General features: G+C 42.5%; 1 protein-coding gene across 3 annotated transcripts in view; it reads left to right on the top strand.

Moving 5' to 3' along the window:
* The window catches only part of si:ch211-283g2.1 (sodium- and chloride-dependent GABA transporter ine), a 103,068-nt gene extending 92,214 nt beyond the window's left edge, over nt 1–10,854 (top strand). For 2 of the 3 annotated variants that reach the window (XM_048556967.1, XM_048556966.1), the window contains one exon: nt 10,351–10,854. In XM_048556967.1, the coding sequence (XP_048412924.1) occupies nt 10,351–10,497 (147 nt within the window). In that variant the 3' untranslated portion in view covers nt 10,498–10,854. Of the gene's footprint in view, nt 1–2,133; nt 2,466–10,350 lie in introns of all 3 variants that reach the window. The other variant, XR_009447343.1, reaches the window with a different exon arrangement.
* The last annotated feature ends 11,862 nt before the right edge of the window (nt 10,855–22,716 follow it).

Genomic DNA, 22,716 nt, shown 5'->3' with positions numbered 1-22,716 from the left:
AGATAATTGGCATGAGGTCAGCTTTGATTTCTAGAATAAGAGTGAAGCTGGATGACCACAGCAGGCCCAGCAGCATCTCAGGAGCACAAAAACTGACATTTCAGGCCTAGACCCTTCATCAGATGATGGCTCGATCAGGGTCTAGGCCCGACACATCAGCTTTTATGCTCCTGAGATGCTGCTTGGCCTGCTGTGTTCATCCAGCTTCACACTTTATTATCTTAGGTTCTCCAGCATCTGCAGTTCCCATTATCTTTGATTTCTAGAATGTTTTCTTTTATTGACTCCAGGTTTCACCATCTACCATGATGGGGTCCAAATCCACAGCTCTGGAACATTGGGCTTGTCTTTTGGATTGCTTGTTCAGCGACATCATCACCACTATGCCACTTTTAACTAGTTTTCTAGTATATTGATGACGGGTTTGGTGTCATTTCCTGCTCTGACGGGAGCTCAAAACTCCATCAACGTTGTCTCCAACTTCAACTCTTCCCTCACCATCGCTGACTCATCCATTACCCTCCTCTAATTATCATTTCATTTCTAGGCAGTTTTTTAGTAGATCTAGAACCAGGGGACACAGTTCTGGAGGAGGTAATCCATTTAAAACTGGGATGGGAAGGTTATGTTGAATCTTATAATGAATCTTCAGGAATGTGTAAACCACAGGGCTGTGAAGGTTAAATCATTGAGTTAATTCAAAATAGAGCTTGATAGTTTTCCAAATATTTATGATATCAAGAATGTGTGAATTATTATGATCCCAATTGATGGAACTATCAGACAAATCAGATCCGAGAATGATATCTGACTTGATGGATCATATGTTTTCTTTGTTTAGTTAGTCAACGTGATGGTTAATCATTGGGATGCAATCACAGGAGGTTGCAGATTGGAATTTCCCTAACGGCAGAAATTTATTACTTTTTGAAAATGTCTCCTTGTGTAATCTATATGTAAAAGACAATTAGAATGATCACAAAACACACAATGTTGTTTGCTGACATAAACCTTCATGCAAATCACTTTGGGACAATTTACTGCATTAAAAGTATTTAATACATACAATTGGCCCCTATCAGATAAACTGAAGGTCTGTTTGCTTGTTTTACTGAGATGTAGTGAAGTTGCGAAGTGTCAAAAATCAGCTAGCCAGCAGGCTAGGAAATCCCACAGGCTAGGAAATCCAACAGAAAGTTGATAGTGAGAAATTAAAGTTCCATACCATTAGCTCCAGATTAGCCAAACTAGCCAAGACCAACTTGGCCTTTGATCATGCTAATCATTTGGAGTGGAGTGAGGAGACCCTACAATGTGAATTCACAGACATGCCATTATTAACATTGAGATCTCTCTGTGAAACCCTTCATATTTAGCTAAACCTGTCAGAAATTTTAAAAAGTGCTATTCCCTGGAAAAAAAGTGAAGTTGATACCTATTGTGAAGCTTCATGTGGTGTGAAGCAAAAAACAAACATTGCTAAGAAGTGAGATTCCATCCCTGAGGCTGTCAACCATTCTGTAGCATAAGGCAGACATCTTGGAAGAGTTTGATGAGCAGACATTCTCTTCAGCAGGGAAAAGGATGAGAATGACTGCTTATCAATGTCAAAGAAACTCTGCTGACATGGTTCAAAGCAGTTCCAGCAGAGAATGATCCCATCACCAGCCTAATCCAGCAGGAAAAGGGGTAAAAGTGAAGTCACCAATAGTCCCAGATGACAATAGAGCTGCTCTCTCATTAGAGATGGGTTACTGGTGGTGATTTAACCTGAGCGTCACCACACCTCAAGCAGGGGGAAAGAGGTTGAGAAGGAATTCAGCTGGGGCAGGAATTGAACCCATACTGTTGGCATCACTCTGCATTATAAACCAGTCATCCAGCCGACTCAGCTAAAAGAGGAGTCATGCTGACAAACAGGCCAGATCACAAGGAGTTCACCTGCAGCAATTGGATATCCAACTGATTTAAGACCAAGCACAGCATGTTGGGCACATGGTCAGTGCTGAGGGTGCTCCAAGTGAAACACCAATGACAGATAACAGGCTGTAAAATGATCAGTGCCACATTCTGAACAAGTATGCAGCCAGGGGATATTTTTTAAAGTAGATAAAACTGTTTTTGTTTTATCAGATTGATCCCTTAATTTTAAAGCTGATGGTCAGAAACGAAGTGAGGAATGTGCCACTGCTGTGATCCTGGCCGACATGGACAGCACTGAAAAGCTGCTGTTCCTCATGATCCACAACCACCTCTCTTCACCAACGTCAGGAGACTAGCCACGCACTATGAGGCTAACAAAACCTCCTGGATGACCTCCAGCATTTTTGATGTGTAGAACTGGAAAGTGGAGAAAATGCATCAATGGAAGAAGATAAAAAAAAATACAATCATCTGTCCTAGACACTCTGGCTGTCTCAGATATGTGGATAGCTCTTTGCAATTTTATTCACCACAAGTATACGGTAGGTGTTTTTTAAAAATCTGCACAGCCAGAAATGCAGCGAGTCTTAAGAGTTAAAAGGCTGTGATCAAGTTTTGCATTTCAAACACACACCAACACAAGGATAAACAAGATGGTGCTCCCCACTCAAAGAGCTTGAAAGTGCTATTTATTACCTACAGGAGACATCCACTTGGGGGAGCTGCCTAACTGCAATCTGTGCTCCAATGGCTGAGAACAATCAAATGGCAAAAGGGGGTTTTTGGTGCATTCATACATCATAACTTAGTTTGTCGCACATTTTGCTTCATATGTGAGAATTTAGCAGATTTTGCTTTGAATGTTTGTCACATTGTCAGTGTAATGATAAAGCAGAAATTGCCAGCATCTAAACAGTGAGTTGATTGACAAGTGAGGATGCCAACTCCTATATCAAAAACATTAAGTTGATTTTTCTTATTTTGATTGTCGACTGGACACATCCAGTACTTTCTCCTTGTACTTTAGATTGCAATTTCTTCCCTGTTTTTTTCCTCAGTGCAAACGTTATGGATAACTTCTGAAAATTTTAAAACTTACAGTAATGTTAGCGAATCTGTTTAGGATGTGTGCACCCTTGAGGGATACTTCTCCTCTTTAAGGTAGATAGCTGACAGCTTTTCGTCAGGGTGGGGGAATCTAAAACTAGAGGGCATAGGTTCAAGGTGAGAGGGGAGGGACACAAACAAATCCAGGGGGGCAGTTTTTTCACACAGAGGGTGGTGAGTGTATGCAACAGGCTGCCAGAGGTAGTGGTGGAAGCGAATACAATTTTGTTAATTAAGAAACATTTAGACAAGTACATGAATTGGGTAGGTATGCAAGGACAATGGACAAAATGCAGGCAAGTGGGATTATTTTAAATTGTGGAATCTGGGCGGCATGGCCAAAGGGCCTGATTTCCATGCTGTAGATCTCTGTGGCTCTAAGGTGCTGAACCATTTGCTCTCTAGGATGTCGTCCTGGTACTACTCACACCAGGGTAAATGGAGGTTCAATACATTTCCATGACAGGATGTTTTAAAAAAAATGTAGAATCTCTGCAGTGTGGAAACAGGCCCTTCAGCCCAACAAGTCTACACCAACCCTCAAAGCATCCCACCCAGACCCATCCCCCTATAACCCACCTAATCTACACACCCCTGAACACTATGGGCAATTTTGCATGGCCAATCCACCTACCCTGCACATCTTTGGACTGTGGGAGGAAACCGGAGCACCCGGAGGAAACCCGCACAGACACAGGGAGGATGTACAAACGCCACACAGACAGTTGCCCAAGGTGGGATTGAACCCAGGTCCCTAGCATTGTGAGGCTGCAGTGCTAACCCCGAGCCACCATACTACTGGATGTTAAGCCCCATCACATTGGTTAGATTCCCTACAGTGTGGAAACAGGCCCTTTGGGCCAAGTCCACACTGCCCCTTGAAGCATCCCACCCAGACCCATCCCTCTATAACCCACACACCCCTGAACACTATGGGCAATTTTGCATGGCCAATCCACCTAACCTGCACATCTTTGGACCGTGGGAGGAAACCGGAGCACCCGGAGGAAACCCACGCAGACATGGGGAGAATGTGCAAACTCCACACAGATGGTCGCCCGAGGCAGGAATCGAACCCGGGTCCCTGGTGCTGTGAGGCTGCAGTGCTAACCACTAAGCCACTGCGCCGCCTACATCAAGAACAGCAGGGTCTGTTGGCACTAGGCAGGAACATTGATCGTGATGTGTACGTTATCCTTCCCTCCCCCAACCCCAATGTCACTCCTACACTAGCACCTTATAGAGGATGAAGTACTTTACAATGCTTCACCAAAGATGCCTTTCTTCTCTCTAATTGTACATCAAACAATTAAACTCTTCTTTCCTTGTGGCTGTTTTAATCTCTGACCAATTTTTCTTTCTTCTTTGACCTTTACACTGTAATAGCCTAAATATAGTTCAGGGTAATGTTGGGGGAATGGGACAGGCAGCAAATTCAGAAATAAATGCAGGAGAACCTCTTTGACTATGTCATCAGTCCAACTGGGAGGAGGCAGTGCTGAGCAGCTGTGGGCCAGTAGACCAAAGTCTGTGGGGAACATTTGATTAAAAATGATTATCATTCTACAAATGTTTGGGTTAACAATGAACAAGAACGAAGAGCAATCTAAAGTAGAACATCTAAATTGGAAGAAGGCCAACTTCAATACAATGAGAGCAGATCTAGCCAGGATAAAATGAACCCAAAGACTGACCAAAAAGAAAACACCGTATAATCCATTCATTCTGCAAGCAAAAGTCTGACCAAATATAATATATAAAGGGAGGAAGTGAAGGAGAAATACAATTGGCAAAGAGAATGTGATAATAAAATGACAATTAGAAGAAAGGATAACCCAGAGACTTTATCCCAGTATGTTCATGTTAAACAAAAGGTGGGATGGGTCCAATTAGAGACAGAGGAATGATGTATTCTTCAAGGAACAGGACAAACCTACAATATTTAATGAGTAATTTGTATCTGTCTTTACCATGGAAGACAATGCTAACGAAGTATTGGCAGAAACGAAGATGGGAGAATGAATGGATTGAGTTAAAACCGATCAGTAGAATTTGTCAGCAAGGCTATCAGTTCCAAGGATAGATAGGCCAGTTGGTCCAGATGGGTTCTGTACCAAGTTACTAAAGGAAATGGTGATGTGGAAATAGGGTGAGGGCTTGCCATCATCTTCAAAACTACCCTAGATTCAAGAGTAGTGTCAGGAAATGGAAGAATGCCAAATGTAACACCCTTATTTAAAAAAGGATGCAAAGACATTTCAGTACATTTGGTTATAGAAATGGCTTGGATATTGGAATTCAGAGAGAAATTTTAAAATTTGATGATATCAAATTTGGAAGAGTGTCAATCAGGATGACATGAATTAAGTGCAACAGTTAAAGACTGGCAGAATGGGCAATCAAGTGCCAAATGAAACATATTACAGTAAGATATGAGATGAATTTTGTGCATTTCAGAAGGAGGAATAGGGAGCGCAACATAACTCAATGGCATAGTCCTAAAGAGTGCAGGGACAGAGGCACCTGATCTTTGAAGGAGGTAGGACATATTGAGAGTGGAATTAGCTCGGGATTCTGCCTTTTACAAATAGGTGTACTGAGTACAAAAGCAGGGAAGTTATGCTGCACAGATAATGGGAACTGCAGATGCTGGAGAATCCAAGATAACTAAGTGTGAAGCTGGATGAGCACAGCAGGCCAAGCAGCATCACAGGAGCACAAAAGCTGACGTTTCGGGCCTAGACCCTTCCTCAGAAAAGGGGGATGGGGAGAAGATTCTCAAATAAATAGGGAGAGAGGGGAAGGCGGACTGAAGATGGATAGAGGAGAAGATAGGTGGAGGGGAGAGTATGGGTGGGGAGGTAGGGAGGGGATAGGTCAGTCCGGGGAGGACGGACAGGTCAAGGGGACGGGATGAGGTTAGTAGGTAGGAAATGGAGGTGCAGCTTGAGGTGGGAGGAGGGGATAGGTGAGAGGAAGAACAGGTTAGGGAGGCGGGGATGAGCTGGGCTGGTTTTGGGATGCAGTGGGGGGGGGGGGGGTAGATTTTGAAGCTGGTGAAATCAACATTGGTATCAATGGGCTGCAGGGTTCCCAAGCGGAATGTGAGTTGCTGTTCCTGCAACCTTCATGTGGCATCATTATGGCACTGCAGGAGGCCCAGGATGGACATGTCGTCTAAGGAATCCTTGCAACATGTCCATCCTGGGCCTCCTGCAGTGCCATAATGATGCCACCCGTAGGTTGCAGGAACAGCAGCTCATATTCCGCTTGGGAACCCTGCAGCCCAATAGTATCAATGTTGATTTCACCAGCTTCAAAATCTCCCCTCCCCCCACTGCATCCCAAAACCAGAACAGCTCGTCCCTGCCAGCCTAACCTGTTCTTCCTCTCACCTATCCCCTCCTCCCACCTCAAGCCGCACCTCCATTTCCTACCTACTAACCTCATCCCGCCCCCTTGACCTGTCCGTCCTCCCCGGACTGACCTATACCCTCCCTACCTCCCCACCCATACTCTCCTCTCCACCTATCTTCCTTCTATCCATCTACAGTCCGCTTTCCCCTCTCTCCCTATTTATTTCAGAATCCTCTTCCCATCCCCCTTTTCTGATGAAGGGTCTAGACCTGAAACGTCAACTTTTGTGCTCCCAGGTTATGCTGCAGCTTGATTTGGTTAGGCCACACCTAAAGTATTAGGTCCCGTTCTAATCAGCACACTTGAGGAAGGATGTGAAGGTTTGTGAGATGGTGCAGAGGGGAAATACCAGTATGTTTGCAGGGATGTGAGCTACAAGATTAAATTGGAGAAACTGAAACTTGCTAGCTATAGCGATGGTAATGAAAATCTTAACTAAAGTATGTTGAGGCAAACTGTCGCCTTCAGCTGATCATACAAGAGGTAAGTCACTTGGAGTTAACATTTTGGACAGTCAATGTGGGGGAGCTGTGAGAAATTACATTTTGCTTTTGCACGGCATGTGGTACTGACTTGAAACACAGGCTACAAGCATGGTGGAAGCAGAGACAATCAATAATTTCAAAAGGAAATTGGATGGGCACTTGAGGGGAAATAAATTTGTAGGACTGCAAAAATCAGCAAGAACTAGAACTGACTAGATTGCTCCCAGAGAGGCAGCATGAACTCAGCAGATCAAATGGCATTTCAGTATGCTTTAATGATGCTATGACCCTTCTCTAAAAGGGATTGGTAAGTACAGACACCCTGCACCTAAATTATAAAACTATGCAACATTATATAATATGAAAAGGTTGCACGTAAAGAGGGTTTTCTTAATGTTTTTAAGAAATGGACAATTTACTCAAGGGCTGTACCTGCCCTTAGCACTAGTTGTCAATGGCGGAGATAGGCAACAGCCAGACTATGTAGACTGGAACATGGACCTACAAAGAGATATTGATAAAATAAGTGGACAAAATTGTGGTAAACGGATTTCAATGTAAGATTTTGGACATAAAAGGGAAAATACTTTGCAAAATCAATGTCACAATTTCCAAATTTTCAGTCTAAAGATACTTGATGTCCAAATAAACCCTGTGTTAAAACTGGATGCACAGGTCTAAAACATAATCAGAAAGGCTAATGGAATGCTGGTCTTTGTATAGCTGTAGCATAATTTCAACCCCCTTGTAGACGCTAGGTATAAAGTTATGCAATAACCATCCAAAATTCTTGATTCCCTCAGATAGATTAGGACACCATCTCTGAGAAAAGGATATAATGATCTTGGAGGCAGTGTAGTGTAGATTTACTAACACGACATCTGAACTCCAAGGGTTAAATTACAGTGAGATTACATAAATGAAGGTCATTTCAAAAGTTTAAAATGGATAAGGAAATGTCTCACCCAAATTGTTTAAGGTATGAGTCTCTATTTGTACTCAAACATTGTGTTGTGCTGAGAAAATACCTTTTTGATTCTGCACAGTATAAAAACCATTTAATTACAAACTAGTTTGTCTTAAGGGATTGGAATCTCAATGAGCCTAATCTCTGACTTTTCACCTCTGAGTGAAATTCTTCAAATTCAGTTGTTGGTTCAAGGGTAAATGGTATAAGACGACCTTTGAAATGAATGTATCAACACACTTTCCAGTGAAGACAACATCAAAACACAAAACTAACTAGAATTTGACATAAACTGGCACAGCATTGGGAAATTGAGCCTCTACGTGGTTTGAGGGGAAAAATACTCCCAGGTTGGTTTGTGAGCCCTTTGTGGGTTAGTATTTATGGGAAAAATTCAACACGATATTGAGACGAAAAGTGAAAAAGTGTCTTCTCTGGTAGACAAGATAATAAAGTGTGGAACTGGATGAACACAGCAGGCCAAGCAGCATCTCAGCAGCACAAAAGCTGACGTTTCGGGCCTAGACCCTTCATCAGAGAGGGGGAATGGGGTGAGGGTTCTGGAATAAATAGGGAGAGAGGGGGAGGCGGACCGAAGATGGAGAGAAAAGAAGATAGGTGGAGAGGAGAGTATAGGTGGGGAGGTAGGGAGGGGATAGGTCAGTCCGGGGAAGACGGACAGATCAAGGAGGTGGGATGAGGTTAGTAGGTAAGAAATGCAGGTGCGGCTTGGGGTGGGAGGGAGGGATGGGTGAGAGGAAGAACAGGTTAGGGAGGCAGAGACAGGCTGGGCTGGTTTTGGGATGCGGTGGGGGAAGGGGAGATTTTGAAGCTTGTGAAGTCCACATAGGAACCCTGCAGCCCAATGGTATCAAAGCGGAATATGAATTGCTGTTCCTGCAACCTTCGGGTGGCATCATTGTGGCACTGCAGGAGGCCCATGATGGACATGTCATCTAGACAATGGGAGGGGGAGTTAAAATGGTTCACGACTGGGACGTGCAGTTGTTTATTGTGAACCAAGCAGAGGTGTTCTGCAAAGCGGTCCCCAAGCCTCCGCTTGGTTTCCCCAATGTAGAGAAAGCCACACTGGGTACAATGGATACAGTATACTACATTGGCAGATGAACATCTGCTTAATATGGAAAGTCATGTTGGGGCCTGGGATAGGGGTGACGGAGGAGGTGTGGGGGCAAGTGTAGCACTTCCTGCGGTTGCAGGGGAAGGTGCCGGGTGTGGTGGGTTCGGAGGGGAGTGTGGAGTGAACAAGGGAGTCACGGAGAGAGTGGTCTCTCCGGAAAGCAGACAAGGATGGGGATGGAAAAATGTCTTGGGTGGTGGGGTCGGATTGTAGATGGCGGAAGTATCGGAGGATGATGCGTTGTATCCGGAGGTTGGTGGGGTGGTGTGTGAGAACGAGGGGGATCGTCTTGGGGCAGTTGTGGTGCGGGGGGGTGGGGGGGTGTGAGGGATGTGTTGTGGGAAATGCGGAAGACACAGTCAAGGGCATTCTCGACCACTGCGGGGGGAAAGTTGCAGTCCTTGAAGAACTTGGACATCTGGGATGTGCGGGAGTGGAATGCCTCAACCTGGGACCAGATGCAGCAGAGGCGGAGGAATTGGGAATAGGGGAAGGAATTTTTGCAGGAGGGCGGGTGGGAGGAGGTGTATTCTAGGTAGCTGTGGGAGTTGTTGGGCTTGAAATGGACATCAGTTTTTAGCTGGTTACCTGAGATGGAGACTGAGAGGTCCAGGAAGGTGAGGGATTTGTTGGAGATGGCCCAGGTGAACATGAGGTTGGGGTGGAACGTGTTGGTGAAGTGGATGAACTGTTCGAGCTCCTCTGGGGAGCAAGAGGCGGCACCGATACAGTCATCAATGTAACGGAGGAAGAGCCTGTGTAGGTGTGGAAGAGGGACTGTTCCACGTAACCTACAAAGAGGCAGGCATAGCTTGGGCCCATGTGGGTACCCATGGACACCCCCTTTGTCTGTAGGAAGTGGGAGGAATCGAAAGAGAAGTTGTTGAGGGTGAGGACGAGTTCGGCTAGGCGGATGAAGGTGTTGGTGGAGGGGGACTGGTCGGGCCTGCGGGACAGGAAGAAGGGGAGGGCCTTGAGTCCATCTGCATGAGGAATACAGGTGTATAGGGACTGGACGTCCATGGTGAAAATGAGGTGTTGGGGGCCAGGGAATTGGAAGTTCTGGAGGAGGTGGAGGGCATGGATGGTGTCATGGACGTAGGTAGGGAGTTCCTGGACCACAGGGGAGAAAATGGAGCCAGATGGTAGACTGCCACTTTTCACCTTGATAGGTACAAAAAAAAATGAACTCAAAAAATGTAGCTTGTATCCTACTAACTTCCCACTCTCAAACATTTTTCCAGTCTTTGAAGAAGACTTTTCAGATCTGACTGTAAGTCTGAATTAATGTTTCAATTCATCTATTTCAGAGATTCATTAAGTCTATCACTCCTTTTGGTCTCGACTATGACAGCAAGCAGACAGGAGTTGCAAGGACTGAGGCTTCACAGGTTATCACAATGGCTGGCGGGTCACCATCACAGCAAAATGAAATATTGAGTAACACTTCCATTTAACACACAACTCTGAAAGTACCAAATCTTTGCTTAACAATCGTGAAACTTTGAAATCTTTCACTCTATGTTAGAAAGTTATGTTTTATTCCCATTCTATTTCTAATTCCCATCATCTCTCCATTTGGCAACATCCCTGTTCGAACTGTGTTTGGTTTTAATGTTTCTTTCATTTTCTAAACATCCCAACGGGAAACTACCAGCCTCCTTTCAGTACATTTGTTGGATTTACAGTTATTTAATGAGGCCTATCCCATTACAGGGCATTGCATAACCTATTTAGACCCATGACATTTGCTGAATGGTCATGTTGAAATGCACAGAATAAATAATGTGTGCTTTTGTATTTTATTGCGTAACTTTTAGACCCCATCCACTTTATAATAAAATTCTTACATGCCAGCTGGTAACATTAATAATTTATTCAATAATTGTTATTTAACAAAAGGTTTCTTCACTTCGTTTTGGTTCCATTGCTTACATACTATGGTCTATACAACGCTGAATGAAATTGACTATCTACAGATAGCAGAACTCAAAGTTCTGAAAAGACATTCAATGAGCAATTTGTGTACTAGTACAGTACACCTTTGTCCACAAGGTATTTTTCTGTTATTGATACCCAGATTTTCAATCACTGGGGTCAGAATAGAGTCTGAGTACAATTTTAAAATGTCATCCGAGGGGGCATCTCTGGAGCCCAAATCCTCTCAGACCAAACAGCCTAAGAGATACTGTGTTGTGCTTTAAATGTTCCATTGGTCACCAAGGTGTCTGAGACGTGAGGGTTCAGTTTTCTTGTCTGGCTAAGGACAGGGCCAGATTTTCAAGAAAAGCCCAGGGATCCAGTGTGTGTTCTGATCCTAGACCACTGCTGCGCATTTCACATGCAATACCATTTTGAATTTTGACCCCCCTGACTGGATAGCTTGTAAGCTTGTTGCCTAATTGGTGGCACCAAATCCCTTTGGGAGGTCACAGCTGCCTGCACAGCATCCGCAGCAAAGGCAGATGGCAGCCATGGTGGAGCCTTGCAATCAGCTTGGTTAGTTTCTCACAGGGCCATTGGCACTAGGTCATAGGGTACTTGCTAAACACCCATAATAAAAGGATGATCCAGCACAATATGCCCGAACAAACCTATATCTTCCATCTGTTATAAAGGAAGTTCCCACTATCTCTGCAATGCACCTGACAGCTGGGCACAAACACAGAGTAATACAGCACGAATGCAGGCCCTTTGGTCCAAATCATCCATGCCGACCAGGCTTCCTAAAATGAACTAGTCCAATTTTCCTGTGTTTGACCCATATCCCTTCACACCTGTTGTGACTATACACACCACTAGTATTTCCTCTGACAGTTCGTTCCATACACGCACCATCCCCCGCATGACATTGCCCCTCAGCTCTTTTAAATCAACACCTCACTCACCACAACCGCACCTTAAGCCCATAGTTTTGGACTCCCTCCTATCTGGGGAAAAGACTTGGCTATTTGCTTTAGCTATCCCCCTCATGATTTTATAAACCTCTATAAGGTCATCCCTCAGCCTCCAATGCTCCAGGGAAGAAGTCCCAGCTTATCTAACCTTTGCTTATAAGTCAAACCCTCCAGTTCCAGTAACATCTTTTATTGCACCCTTTCCAGTTTAATAACATCCTTCCTATTGGAGGCAAACAGAATTGTAAGGAGTATAGAAGGCAAATAGTAACAGGCTGCAGCCATTTGGGTAGGGGGTGAGAAAGGCCAGTCTCTCAGACAAATGTTCTTGAGTCTTGCACCAAGTCAATCTTTTTCCCTTCCTCTTCATGGCTCAAGGTTACAATTAAGCAGTTTCTCATTCCAATGAAAATGCTCAACAAAGCAAAGCCTACAGCAAGGGCTTCCCTGAAAGTAGGGCTTGGTATTTCATGTCAAGGCTGTTGGGAAAACCAGAACTGTAATATCATTATGGATGGGATGATATGCTAGTTACAGGCAGTAACCTATTACTCACACTGGGAATCAGCCAGCAGCTGGAGTATGAATTCTGTTGTACTTGATCTGAAGCTGAAACACCCTCAATGATCCCTGTTTTTGTTTTGTTCAGTTCCAGTTAAATTTAGATTGTTATGAGGGTTTCACCCTGCGTGAATAGATTGAACCACACCTGAGACAATCATTCCAAGCAGCAGGATAGCTCACACTGGCACAGAAACAGCAAACAGGAGCTCAGAAATCAGAGTAAGATCCACAGCCAGTATCTCAAGGAACTCAAAATGAAGCATTTTTTAAAATCAGTGTTTCATATGAGAGCTCCATTTGACAGTTAAAATATATACAAAGTTAAACAAGGCTGGGCACAATTTCCTTCATATTCTCAGCAGAAATATTTACACAATATACTTGCCAGCGTAAATTGGGTTACAAAGAGAAGGCACATATTGGCTGAAGAAAAATATTTTCTGAAGAAAGGTCCAGACCCAAAACATCAGATTTCCTACTCCTCTGATGCTGCTGTATTCATCCAGCTCTACACCTAGTTATCACAGCTATTGGCAGGTGTGTTTTGTTTTTAAAAAAGAAAAGTTCATGAAGGACTCTACCAGCCAACAGCAAGGCCAAGAAACTTAGTCACAGTGACCAAGGACATCAGAGGACATTGGCCTACACATAGTGTTAAATAAAAACCCACATAACATGGAGCACAATGGTACTGTAGCAAACAGCTGGTGGAGTGTTGTGGGACTTGCACTGGAAGCATTTAATTGGAGCAGCTCAAGTGTTCAACACTGTCTGAATGAAACTATTTATTTGCATATCCAGAGTTTGTATGTAATAGCTGCAGGAAATGACACAGAGCAGCAGAGAAATAATCTGCAGCAGGGCAGGATTCTGCATCAGAGCAGTTTAGGGTCACTGTTACTTTCTGACTGTGCTGCCCCATCACCTTCTAGGGAATTTCTGGTAAATATGGCATTTACCTTTTGTTCAGCATAGGTTAGGCTAATAGGTGACACCGTGGCATGTGAGGGGAAGATAATTTAGAGAAACAGGAAACATGAGAAGCATTTGATATTACTTAGACACAATGATTGAAGGTCTAACTCAAAATCATTTCTGGTAACTCAGTGATTGGTGATTTTGCCAGATACTTTTAAGTGATGTCACAAATATTTGCATATTAAAGAAAATCTTTTTTTCATAATATTCGACATGAGTTCAACAAGGTCCCTCATGGTAGGCTAGTTAGCAAGGTTAGATCACACAGAATACAGGGAGATCTAGCTATTTGGAGGGTTGCACTCAGACTGGAGGCCTGTGACCAGCAGTGTGCCACAAGGATCAGTGCTGGGTCCATTGCATTTTGTCATTTATATGAAATGATTTGGATGTGAACATAGGAGTTATCATTAGTAAGTTTTCAGATGACGCTAGAATTGGAGGAGTAGTGGATAACAAAGAAGGTTACCTCACAGTACAACAGGATCTTGATAAGATGGGCCAACGGGCCAAGAAGCAGCAGATAGAGTTTAATTTAGACAACTGTGAGGGGCTGCACTTTGGAAAGGCAAATCGAGGCAGCAGTTATACAGTTAATGGTAAGGTCCTGGGGAGTGTTGCTGAGCAAAGAGACCTTGAAGTGCGGGTTCATAGTTCCTTGTAAGTGGAGTCACAAGTAGATAGGGTGGCAAAGAAGCATTTGGTGTACTTGCTTTTATTGGTCAGTGCATTCAAGATGGGAGGTGAGAAGTAATGTTGCGGCTGAACGAGACATTGGTTAGACCACTTTTGGAATACTGTGTGCAATTCAGATCTCCCTCCCACAGGAAGGATGTTGTGAAACTAGAAAGGGTTCAGAAAAGATTTACAAGAATGTTGCCAGGGTTGGAGGGTTTGAGCTACAGGGGGAGGCTGAATAGGCCGTGGCTACTTTCCCTGGAGCGTTGGAAGTTGAGGGGTGGCTTTACAGAGGTTTATAAAACCATGAAAGGCATGGATAGGGTAAATAAGCAAGGCCTTTTCCCGGGGGTGGGGGGGTGTTCCAAAACTAGAGGGCATAGGTTTAAAGGTGAAAGGGGAAAGGTACAAAAGGGGCCAAAGGGGCAACTTTTTCTTGCAGAGGGTGGAGCATATATGGAATGATCTGCTAACGGAAACTGGTACGATTACATTTAAAAGACAACGTGATGGGTGTATGAATAGGAAGGGTTGAAGGAGGATATGGGCCAAATGCTGGTAAAGGGGACTAGATTTATATAGGATATTTGGTTGGCATAGATGAGTTGGAGCAAAGCATCTATTTCTGTGCTGTATATCTCAGTAGATCTAATTATTAAGTAGTTAAGGCATTTTCATAAATCACAGTTTTGAAAGCAGAATTGCCCTGGGCCCATTAACTGTAAAGGCAGCACATTCACGGCAGTCCACAGACAATGCTCTATGTCTGCAGTCTTAACCAGATGTGTTCCAATTTCCAGTTGTTCATGGCCAGTGTGCAATAATCCACAGGGGTCTTCCCCCAGTATCAGTCTTTCTCGGTTGCATTCTGGGCCTATAACTGGGCAAAGGAGTAAATCCAACAAACTGCTTCATGTCAACAGGTGGCAAATCAATTTTAAATTCTCTTTAAACATTTTAAATTTGTGGTGTATCCTTTCACCAGAAGTAAGAAAACAAAGGCAGACTGGAGTCAAGGCATTTGTTTCTTGAGGGTTCAGTCCCTCATGGACTGGTCCAACAAAATGACAGCAATTAATTGCCCAGAAAGGTACTTCACAACTTAAGGTCTACAAAGAAATCACAAGGAATGAAATCTGTCCAATGTACAATGGTGAAGTAATTATATAGCAATATGCTTACTTTTAAGCACTAAGTGTTAGTTAAATCAGTGGCTGAATCATTGACAAGCTCTGTATTTGACTGTATGCACTTTAGTGATGGATGACTCTTCTTCCTTCCATGGGACAAGTGAGATTACATTGTCTGTTCTATTGGTGTAATGATAATTTCTCCAATCTTAAATGAAAGGGTAAAAAACTGCCCTTAATTATTCAGTGTGAAAGTGCAGTGTTAATTCTGAGTCACTTGATAAATATATTGACCAAACAAGAACTACATGAACTAAAAACAGCTTTTTTACTATCGCTTACAAAGGTTTCCAAAATAAGTAACTCCTGAACCTGAATAAATGGGAGAGCCACCTAGAGAGTAAATCCATTGCGTATTTATATTCCCCTGTGTGCAAGGTTAAAGAAAAATCATTATACTAAACCTCTTAGTTTAGTAAAATATTTTCTCTTTAACTTTATAAACTGAGGAAAACATATAAGCAGCAGTCGAACCGGGGCCTGTGTGTTTTGTGGCAGCATTTCACTATTATGCCACAGGGGAATTACACAAGACAAATTGTCACTATTTTCCTTGAATCAAGCGTAGGTTTTAGGAGCAAACAGTGATGGAGGAACGGAAAGAACTCGTTATATTTTTAAATTGATGCATTTGTGAAATTAGAAGAATGTTATCATACATTTGCAATCAAATATTGCAAATACTATTTTTTACAGCTAGATTCTCTTACATTAAGATGAGATGGTGCACTGACAGCATTTCCAACAACATTCTTGATGTGTTCCAGAACATACAAGGTTAGACAGAAAACTTACAAAAGGAGGACATATGCACTAGAATCCTGGACTGCCCTCTGCTTCATCTGGGTTTGAGTTGTCAGGCAAAAAAAATATATTCAAACACCATCAGACCTTTTGGTAAATTGGTGAGTCAACTAACCTAGCCTGTGAGAACAAAAAGGGAGAATAAAATTAGACAGCACCCTTCTTCCTCCTGAAGGTCATTAATGATACAACGCTCAATTAAGAATGAATTTTCTCAGAACAGCCAATGAGGTTCATTGGGAACAATCATAGAATCCCTGCAGAGCAGAAAGAGGCTATTTGGCTCATCAAGTCTACACTGACCATCCAGAGAGCTTCCCAGCCATCTCCCTCCACCCCACACGTGTTTATTCCATAGCTCACTCACTTAACTCAGATACTATGGCCAATTTGGCGTGGTCAATGTACCTCCTGGTGTTTTTTTTTTAAAAATCATCATCATCTCCTTTTCTTCCCAACACCCTGGCCTCTGGTGAGGAGCGATGACTCCAGGCCTCTGGGCATGTCATGGCAACCTGCCGGCCTGGTGCAGTGGCCTCTCAGCATGCCATGGCGACCTTCCAGCCTTCTGCAGCAGCCTCCTGGCATGGCGTGTCCCTAGTTTATTGTGGAGCCAGGGCTAAGCGTCAGTGCGGTCTGCTGTACTGACCTCAAATCTTGTAACAAAAGAAGCTGTGCCTAGGTACTTTTGTATCTAAGTAGGCGCTATAATCGGCGACACAAACTTTTCACTATACTCATGGAGTATATGCGACAATAAAGAAGAATGATCAGTTCGTTCTGGAGAACAGTCATATCAGACTTGAAACATTAACTGTTTCACTCTCCATAGATGCTGCAAGACCTGCTGAATTTCTCCAGTATTCTCTGTTATTGGGGCACCTCAGCCAGTGGCATAACTTTCAAACATCGGTCTTGTCTCCATACACCATTCAGTTGCTCACACATTTATGTCCTTCCTTTCTCAATTTGCACGTATGGCACTATTCAAGAGTGCCAAGTTTAAATACTTCTTATTCTGGTACACAACCTACACGATAGGTTAAAAATCTCATTGATCCAACCTGGTTTTACAATTTTAAGAGCCATGTGCAGTTATAGACTGTAATTACATCTTTCTGGCAGTGATGATGCTGTTTGACCTCGATTCGGCAATTTCTGGCCCGGCCTGGCCTGCAAAGAAAGTTCAATTCAATCCACTGCCCTACTTCCCAAATTGCCTGAAGTTAATAATTAATAACAAACAGTGAAATAAATGTGTTAGGAAATATCAGTACGAATGCTGTTAAGCTGCAGACTCAATTAACCTACATGTCCCTGTACTCAAGACTTTTCTTTTGGAGTCTAGTAGGTGCTAAAATTCTTTCTTCAAATGATAAACTCAAAAGGACCATGTTATCAACATACTCCCCCTCCTCTACATGTTTTGAATAGAAAAAAAGTTTGAAAATCAGACAGCATATCACAATGGGTGAGTGCATAACTGAAACAGTCGAAATCAGATCATTCTCATGAACTGTACGATGAAGAGAATGAGTTAAAATAAATTAAATTTCTCACTACATATCCCAACTTCGTTCTTTACTGTTTGATTCCCACCTGCTAAAATTTATTTTTTTTAAAAAGGCTGTTTAAATTAATATACCTTGAATCTGGGGTAATTTGCAGAGACTGGGAGTTTATTAAACAAGGGATAAGCAAACTCAGTTTTCACATTCTTAGATGATGTGCTCTGAAATTGAGCAAAATGATACAGGGATGATTCAAGTTGCTAAATCACACTTAAAAGGAACCAGCAGTATATTCATTGAAGGAAAGAAAAGGTGGAACATCAAAATTTGAAAGGACATGTCATGAGAGATCAGAAAAGGGGATTAAAGATGCATTAGCGATTATTTAAATAGGGACTGATGGATTGAGGGGGCAGCAGAGACGCCATTGTATGCATTAATAACTGTCACAACAGTTTCATCAGGCTTTTCTTCAACATCCAATGGTGGATTTACAATTTTTGGACTCACTGTTCTTAGGAAGACCAACACAACAGCCAATTTGCAATTGCACAATTACAAGTAGCTAATATGTAGCAAATAAATAAAGCCTACAAAAACACACACAACCTGTAAAGCTTGGTTTAAACTTTATTCAAGAATTGATCATTGACTTCAGAAATGAACAGGAGGAGAACACACCCCCATCCACACCAATGGAACTGAGGTTGAGAGAATGGGTAGCATTAATTTCCTCAGAGTGACAATAATCAACCACCTGTTTTGGATTTGCCATGTAGATGCGACGGTCAAGAAGCCAAAAACAACACCTCTTCCTCCTCTGGTGGTTCAGGAAATTTGGCATGTCCATAACAACCCTCACCAACTTTTACATTTGTAATGCAGAAAGCATACTCTCTGGGTGCATAACGGCCTGGTATGGTAACTGCTCTGCTTTGGACTCAAAGAAACTACAGAAGATTGTGTGCACAGTCCAGACCATCACAGAAGGCAAAAGGATAGTGCACAAATGAGCCTTAGTTTATCTAGTTCTCCATTTAAGGACTTCCAACTGGCTGCAAGTTGCAGTTTTTGCCCAGTTTTCTGAACAATTTTTAACTCAAGGGATTTTCATGATCAGTGAATAAAACCAGCACAAAAAGCATTACTATTTTTTTGACAAAACAATGAACTTCTTGAGTTTAATTGTCTGGTCATTAATATCCATTTATTTGAGGCTAGGCAATCATTATTGCTCTTTTATTGAACTGCTAATATGGCCTCAGGAAGATCACAGACAACATTGATATCAATCTTTTAATGAGTATTTCACTTGCTTATATATCTTTGAGGGTTTGTCATCCAATTACATTTTAAAAAGGCAACTGCAGATTATTGAATGGTGGAATTTGAAAACTCTTTAGTGTATGCCTTCAGTTAATTATTGGTTATTTGCTTTGTCTTTTAAACAGCAGTTCCTGTTTTCTAATGATTTTTTTTTAAAACACAAGCAGCCATTGTACTGGTATCACTGACAAGATCCTTTTATATTTCAAATCTCTCATTAATATTCCAGTCCCATAACATTTTGTGGACAAGTGTAGCTGCAATGAATGAAACATAAACAACTACAAGATCTTTCTCATACTGAAATAACTTGTCTTCTTTCAAGTCCAGAAATTTAAGCAAGTTTTTGTTGGCCACGTGATACTGAAGAGTAAGGCTGCATTTAGTTTTTGCTCATCCTGAATAGATCTAGACTCTTGTCACTTATGCCTATATCCATTCAATTTTGAACTCACATTATCAACACCCTATGGTGTCCACTGGCATCCTTGTATGTGAACACATGGGCATATCAACAAGCCTCAATGGCCTTGATCCACCCATCTCTGCTTACTTGGCTGTACATATCCTTTACTCTTCCAACTCTTGCCAATTCTCCCATCCTTCTTCTACTCAGTTGCATTGCTTTAAGATATCTTGAGCTTCCTGAATCTGTAAAGTCTGAGACATTTACACATCTTTTAAAAGCCTCCTTAAAAGCTGCATTTTTGGCCAACTTGTCTGATTTCCTCTGCTCCCTTTAGGGTCTGTGTACCAAGTGTGAGTTGAAATTCTCTACATTAAAAGCTTTACAGAAAAGTTAGAAATTGTGGTTGTCACACGATCTATAAAGGTTTTGTAGGATGAGTATTCCTTTCTCAAATTCGGGCCTTAACCTCTACGGAATCTTTACAAAGGTCTGGTTAGTCCACAATGACAGTTTGTATCCAGGGCTAATGACCATTCTTCAGGAAAGGACGAAGATGCTGGAGAAGATGCAGAGAAATCTTACCCACTTGGTTCCAGGGATGAGGGATCCTCGCCACAAGATTCATTTGCAGAGCTGGGGATTTGTTACTTGGATGAAAATACGTCAAGGGAAGATTTGAAAGAGGCATATAAGTGGTGTTCAAATCAAATAGAGTTTAATAGGTTTAACGTTATAGCTGTGACAGAGACATGATTTTAAGGAGACCAAATTCAGAAAGAAAATAGTCAGGAGTTATGCGATTTTTCATAAGGACAGGCAGGAACGAAGAGTAGCAGAGTAGCTTTGATAGATCGAGATGGAATAAGAACAATGGCAAGAAATGCTCTTGGATCAGAAGACACAGATGGAAGTAAGATATAAGGAGGGGAATGAGACACTGGTGGGGCTGGTCTATTGGTACTTTAACAGCATATTCTAATATGACAGAATAAATCAGGAAATGATGAAGGCACCTAAAAAAGGCAATACATTAATCATGGATGACTTAAATCTTCAAATGGATTAGGAAAAGCAAATTGGTAGACATACTCATTAGGTAAAATTTAGAGCACAAATTTGGGAAAGTTTCCTCCAACAATATATTATGGACCCAACCAGGGATCAGGCTATTCTGGATGTAGTAATATGTAAAGAGACAAGTTTAATAAATGATCTGTAAAAAGTCTCCCAGGAAATAGAGGGATAACATAGTAGAATTTAGCATTCAGTTTTAGAGAGAAAAAAAAACTTGGCTCTGAAACTACTGTGGAACCTTAAGTAAGGGTAATTAGGTAAATAAGGGCAGAGTTGGCTGCAATAGACTGGGAATGTTTAGTGGAAGAAGTGGTTTATGAACTATGACAGACTTAAGAAAATTGTGCAAGATTTGCTCTGTAATCCTCCTTTAGGATGTTTTTAATTTCTTCATTGCTCCAACTCCACCTATTATTGTCTATTTGAGCACTGTCTCTCCCAGCATTTGTGTACCCTGCTGGTTGTCATAGTCCCTGCTGACTGAGTTTAAACCTTGTCTTCAACCTTAAACCAGCATGAGGAAAATGCCCCACAAGAACCTAGTCCTGGCTCCATTCAGATGCAAACCAACTGACCTATGCAGGTGCTCTTTTCCCCCCAGAGCCAATTTGTGCCTTATGAATTGAAAGTTTTCCCTAATGCAACAACTTTCCAATCACTCATTCATCACTCTTACACTCCCATTTCTGTACTCAGTTCTGTAGGTGTAATAAGGAGATTTAAACTTTTGAGGTGCTCCTGGGCAATTTTCTGCAGTTTACTATATTCCAACTACAAGGACCACATCACCATAATAATGAAATAAAAGTAAATTTAACATGTTACTTTGAAAAATGTCAAGACGACTTGGCGGGGGGGGGGGGGGGGGGGGAGGTTTCGAGGTTGCTCTGTCGTTATGCAGGGGCTGAGGATTGTCATCAGCATCATCATCACTACCTTCAAGTGCAGTTGTAGTTGTAGGGTTAGAGCAAAAAATAGTTAATCCAATAGGGGATGGCTGTGGTTCATTGTCTTATGACTGTTTCTTGGGGTTGGTTTAAAAATGATATCCACTTTTTGCTGCTTTGCTCTTTTTCTTCTTTCATGAAGAAGCTGTTCGCTAGAGTGCCAAATAATATCTAATTCCACAAACTGCTATCCTGCTGTGTTTTGCATTGGAATCACTGTCCTCTAAGAACTGCAACTGCTTCTCAAATTCCCTCAGGATCAAAGGCAAAACACACATGGCGCTGCATCCTGGACTTCAACTTCTCCTTCTCCGGCTTCCACTTGCCCCTCAGTAGCAAATTGTAGATCAGCTGTAGAGATGTCTCCACAATGGGACTCAAGCTGCTCTTCAATATCCTCACCCTTCCCTTTTTCAAATACAACTTGCTTTGTAAGATAAACATTAAGGTTCTTTGATTCTTGGGAGCTTCTCGAACATTGTGGGAGATATAGCAGTTTGGATTGGAAATTGGCTTGCTGAAAGAAGACAGAGGGTGGTTGTTGATGGGAAATGTTCATCCTGGAGACCAGTTACTAGTGGTGTACCGCAAGGGTCGGTGTTGGGTCCACTGCTGTTTGTCATTTTTAGAAATGACCTGGATGAGGGCGTAGAAGGATGGGTTAATAAATTTGCAGACGACACTAAGGTCGGTGGAGTTGTGGATAATGATGAAGGATGCTGTAGGTTGCAGAGAGACATAGATAAGCTGCAGAGCTGGGCTGAGAGGTGGCAAATGGAGTTTAATACAGACAAGTGAGAGGTGATGCACTTTGGCAGGAGTAACCGGAAGGCAAAGTACTCGGCTAATGGTAAGATTCTTGGTAGTGTAGATGAGCAGAGTGTCCACGTACACAGATCCTTGAAAGTTGCCACCCAAGTTGACAAGGCTGTTAAGGCGGCTTACAGTGTTTTAGCTTTTATTAATAGTGGGATCGAGTTCCGGAACCAAGAGGTTATGGTGAAGCTGTACAAAACTCTGGTGCGGCCGCACTTGGAGTATTGTGTACAGTTCTGGTCACCGCATTATAAGGAGGATGTGGAAGCTTTGGAAAGGGTGCAGAGATTTACTAGGATGTTGCCTGGTATGGAGGGAAGGTCTTACGAGGACAGGCTGAGGGACTTGAGACTATTTTCATTAGAGAGAAGAAGGTTGAGAGGTGACTTAGTTGAAACATATAAAATAATCAGAGGGTTAGGTAAGGTGGATAGGGAGAGCCTTTTTCCTAGGATGGTGATGGCGAGCACGAGGGGGCATAG

The sequence above is a fragment of the Stegostoma tigrinum genome, chromosome 27 (assembly GCF_030684315.1).
Source record: "Stegostoma tigrinum isolate sSteTig4 chromosome 27, sSteTig4.hap1, whole genome shotgun sequence".
NCBI lineage: Eukaryota > Metazoa > Chordata > Chondrichthyes > Orectolobiformes > Stegostomatidae > Stegostoma > Stegostoma tigrinum.
Note: the sequence above shows the minus strand (reverse complement) of the source record. Positions and strands in the feature narration are given on the sequence as shown.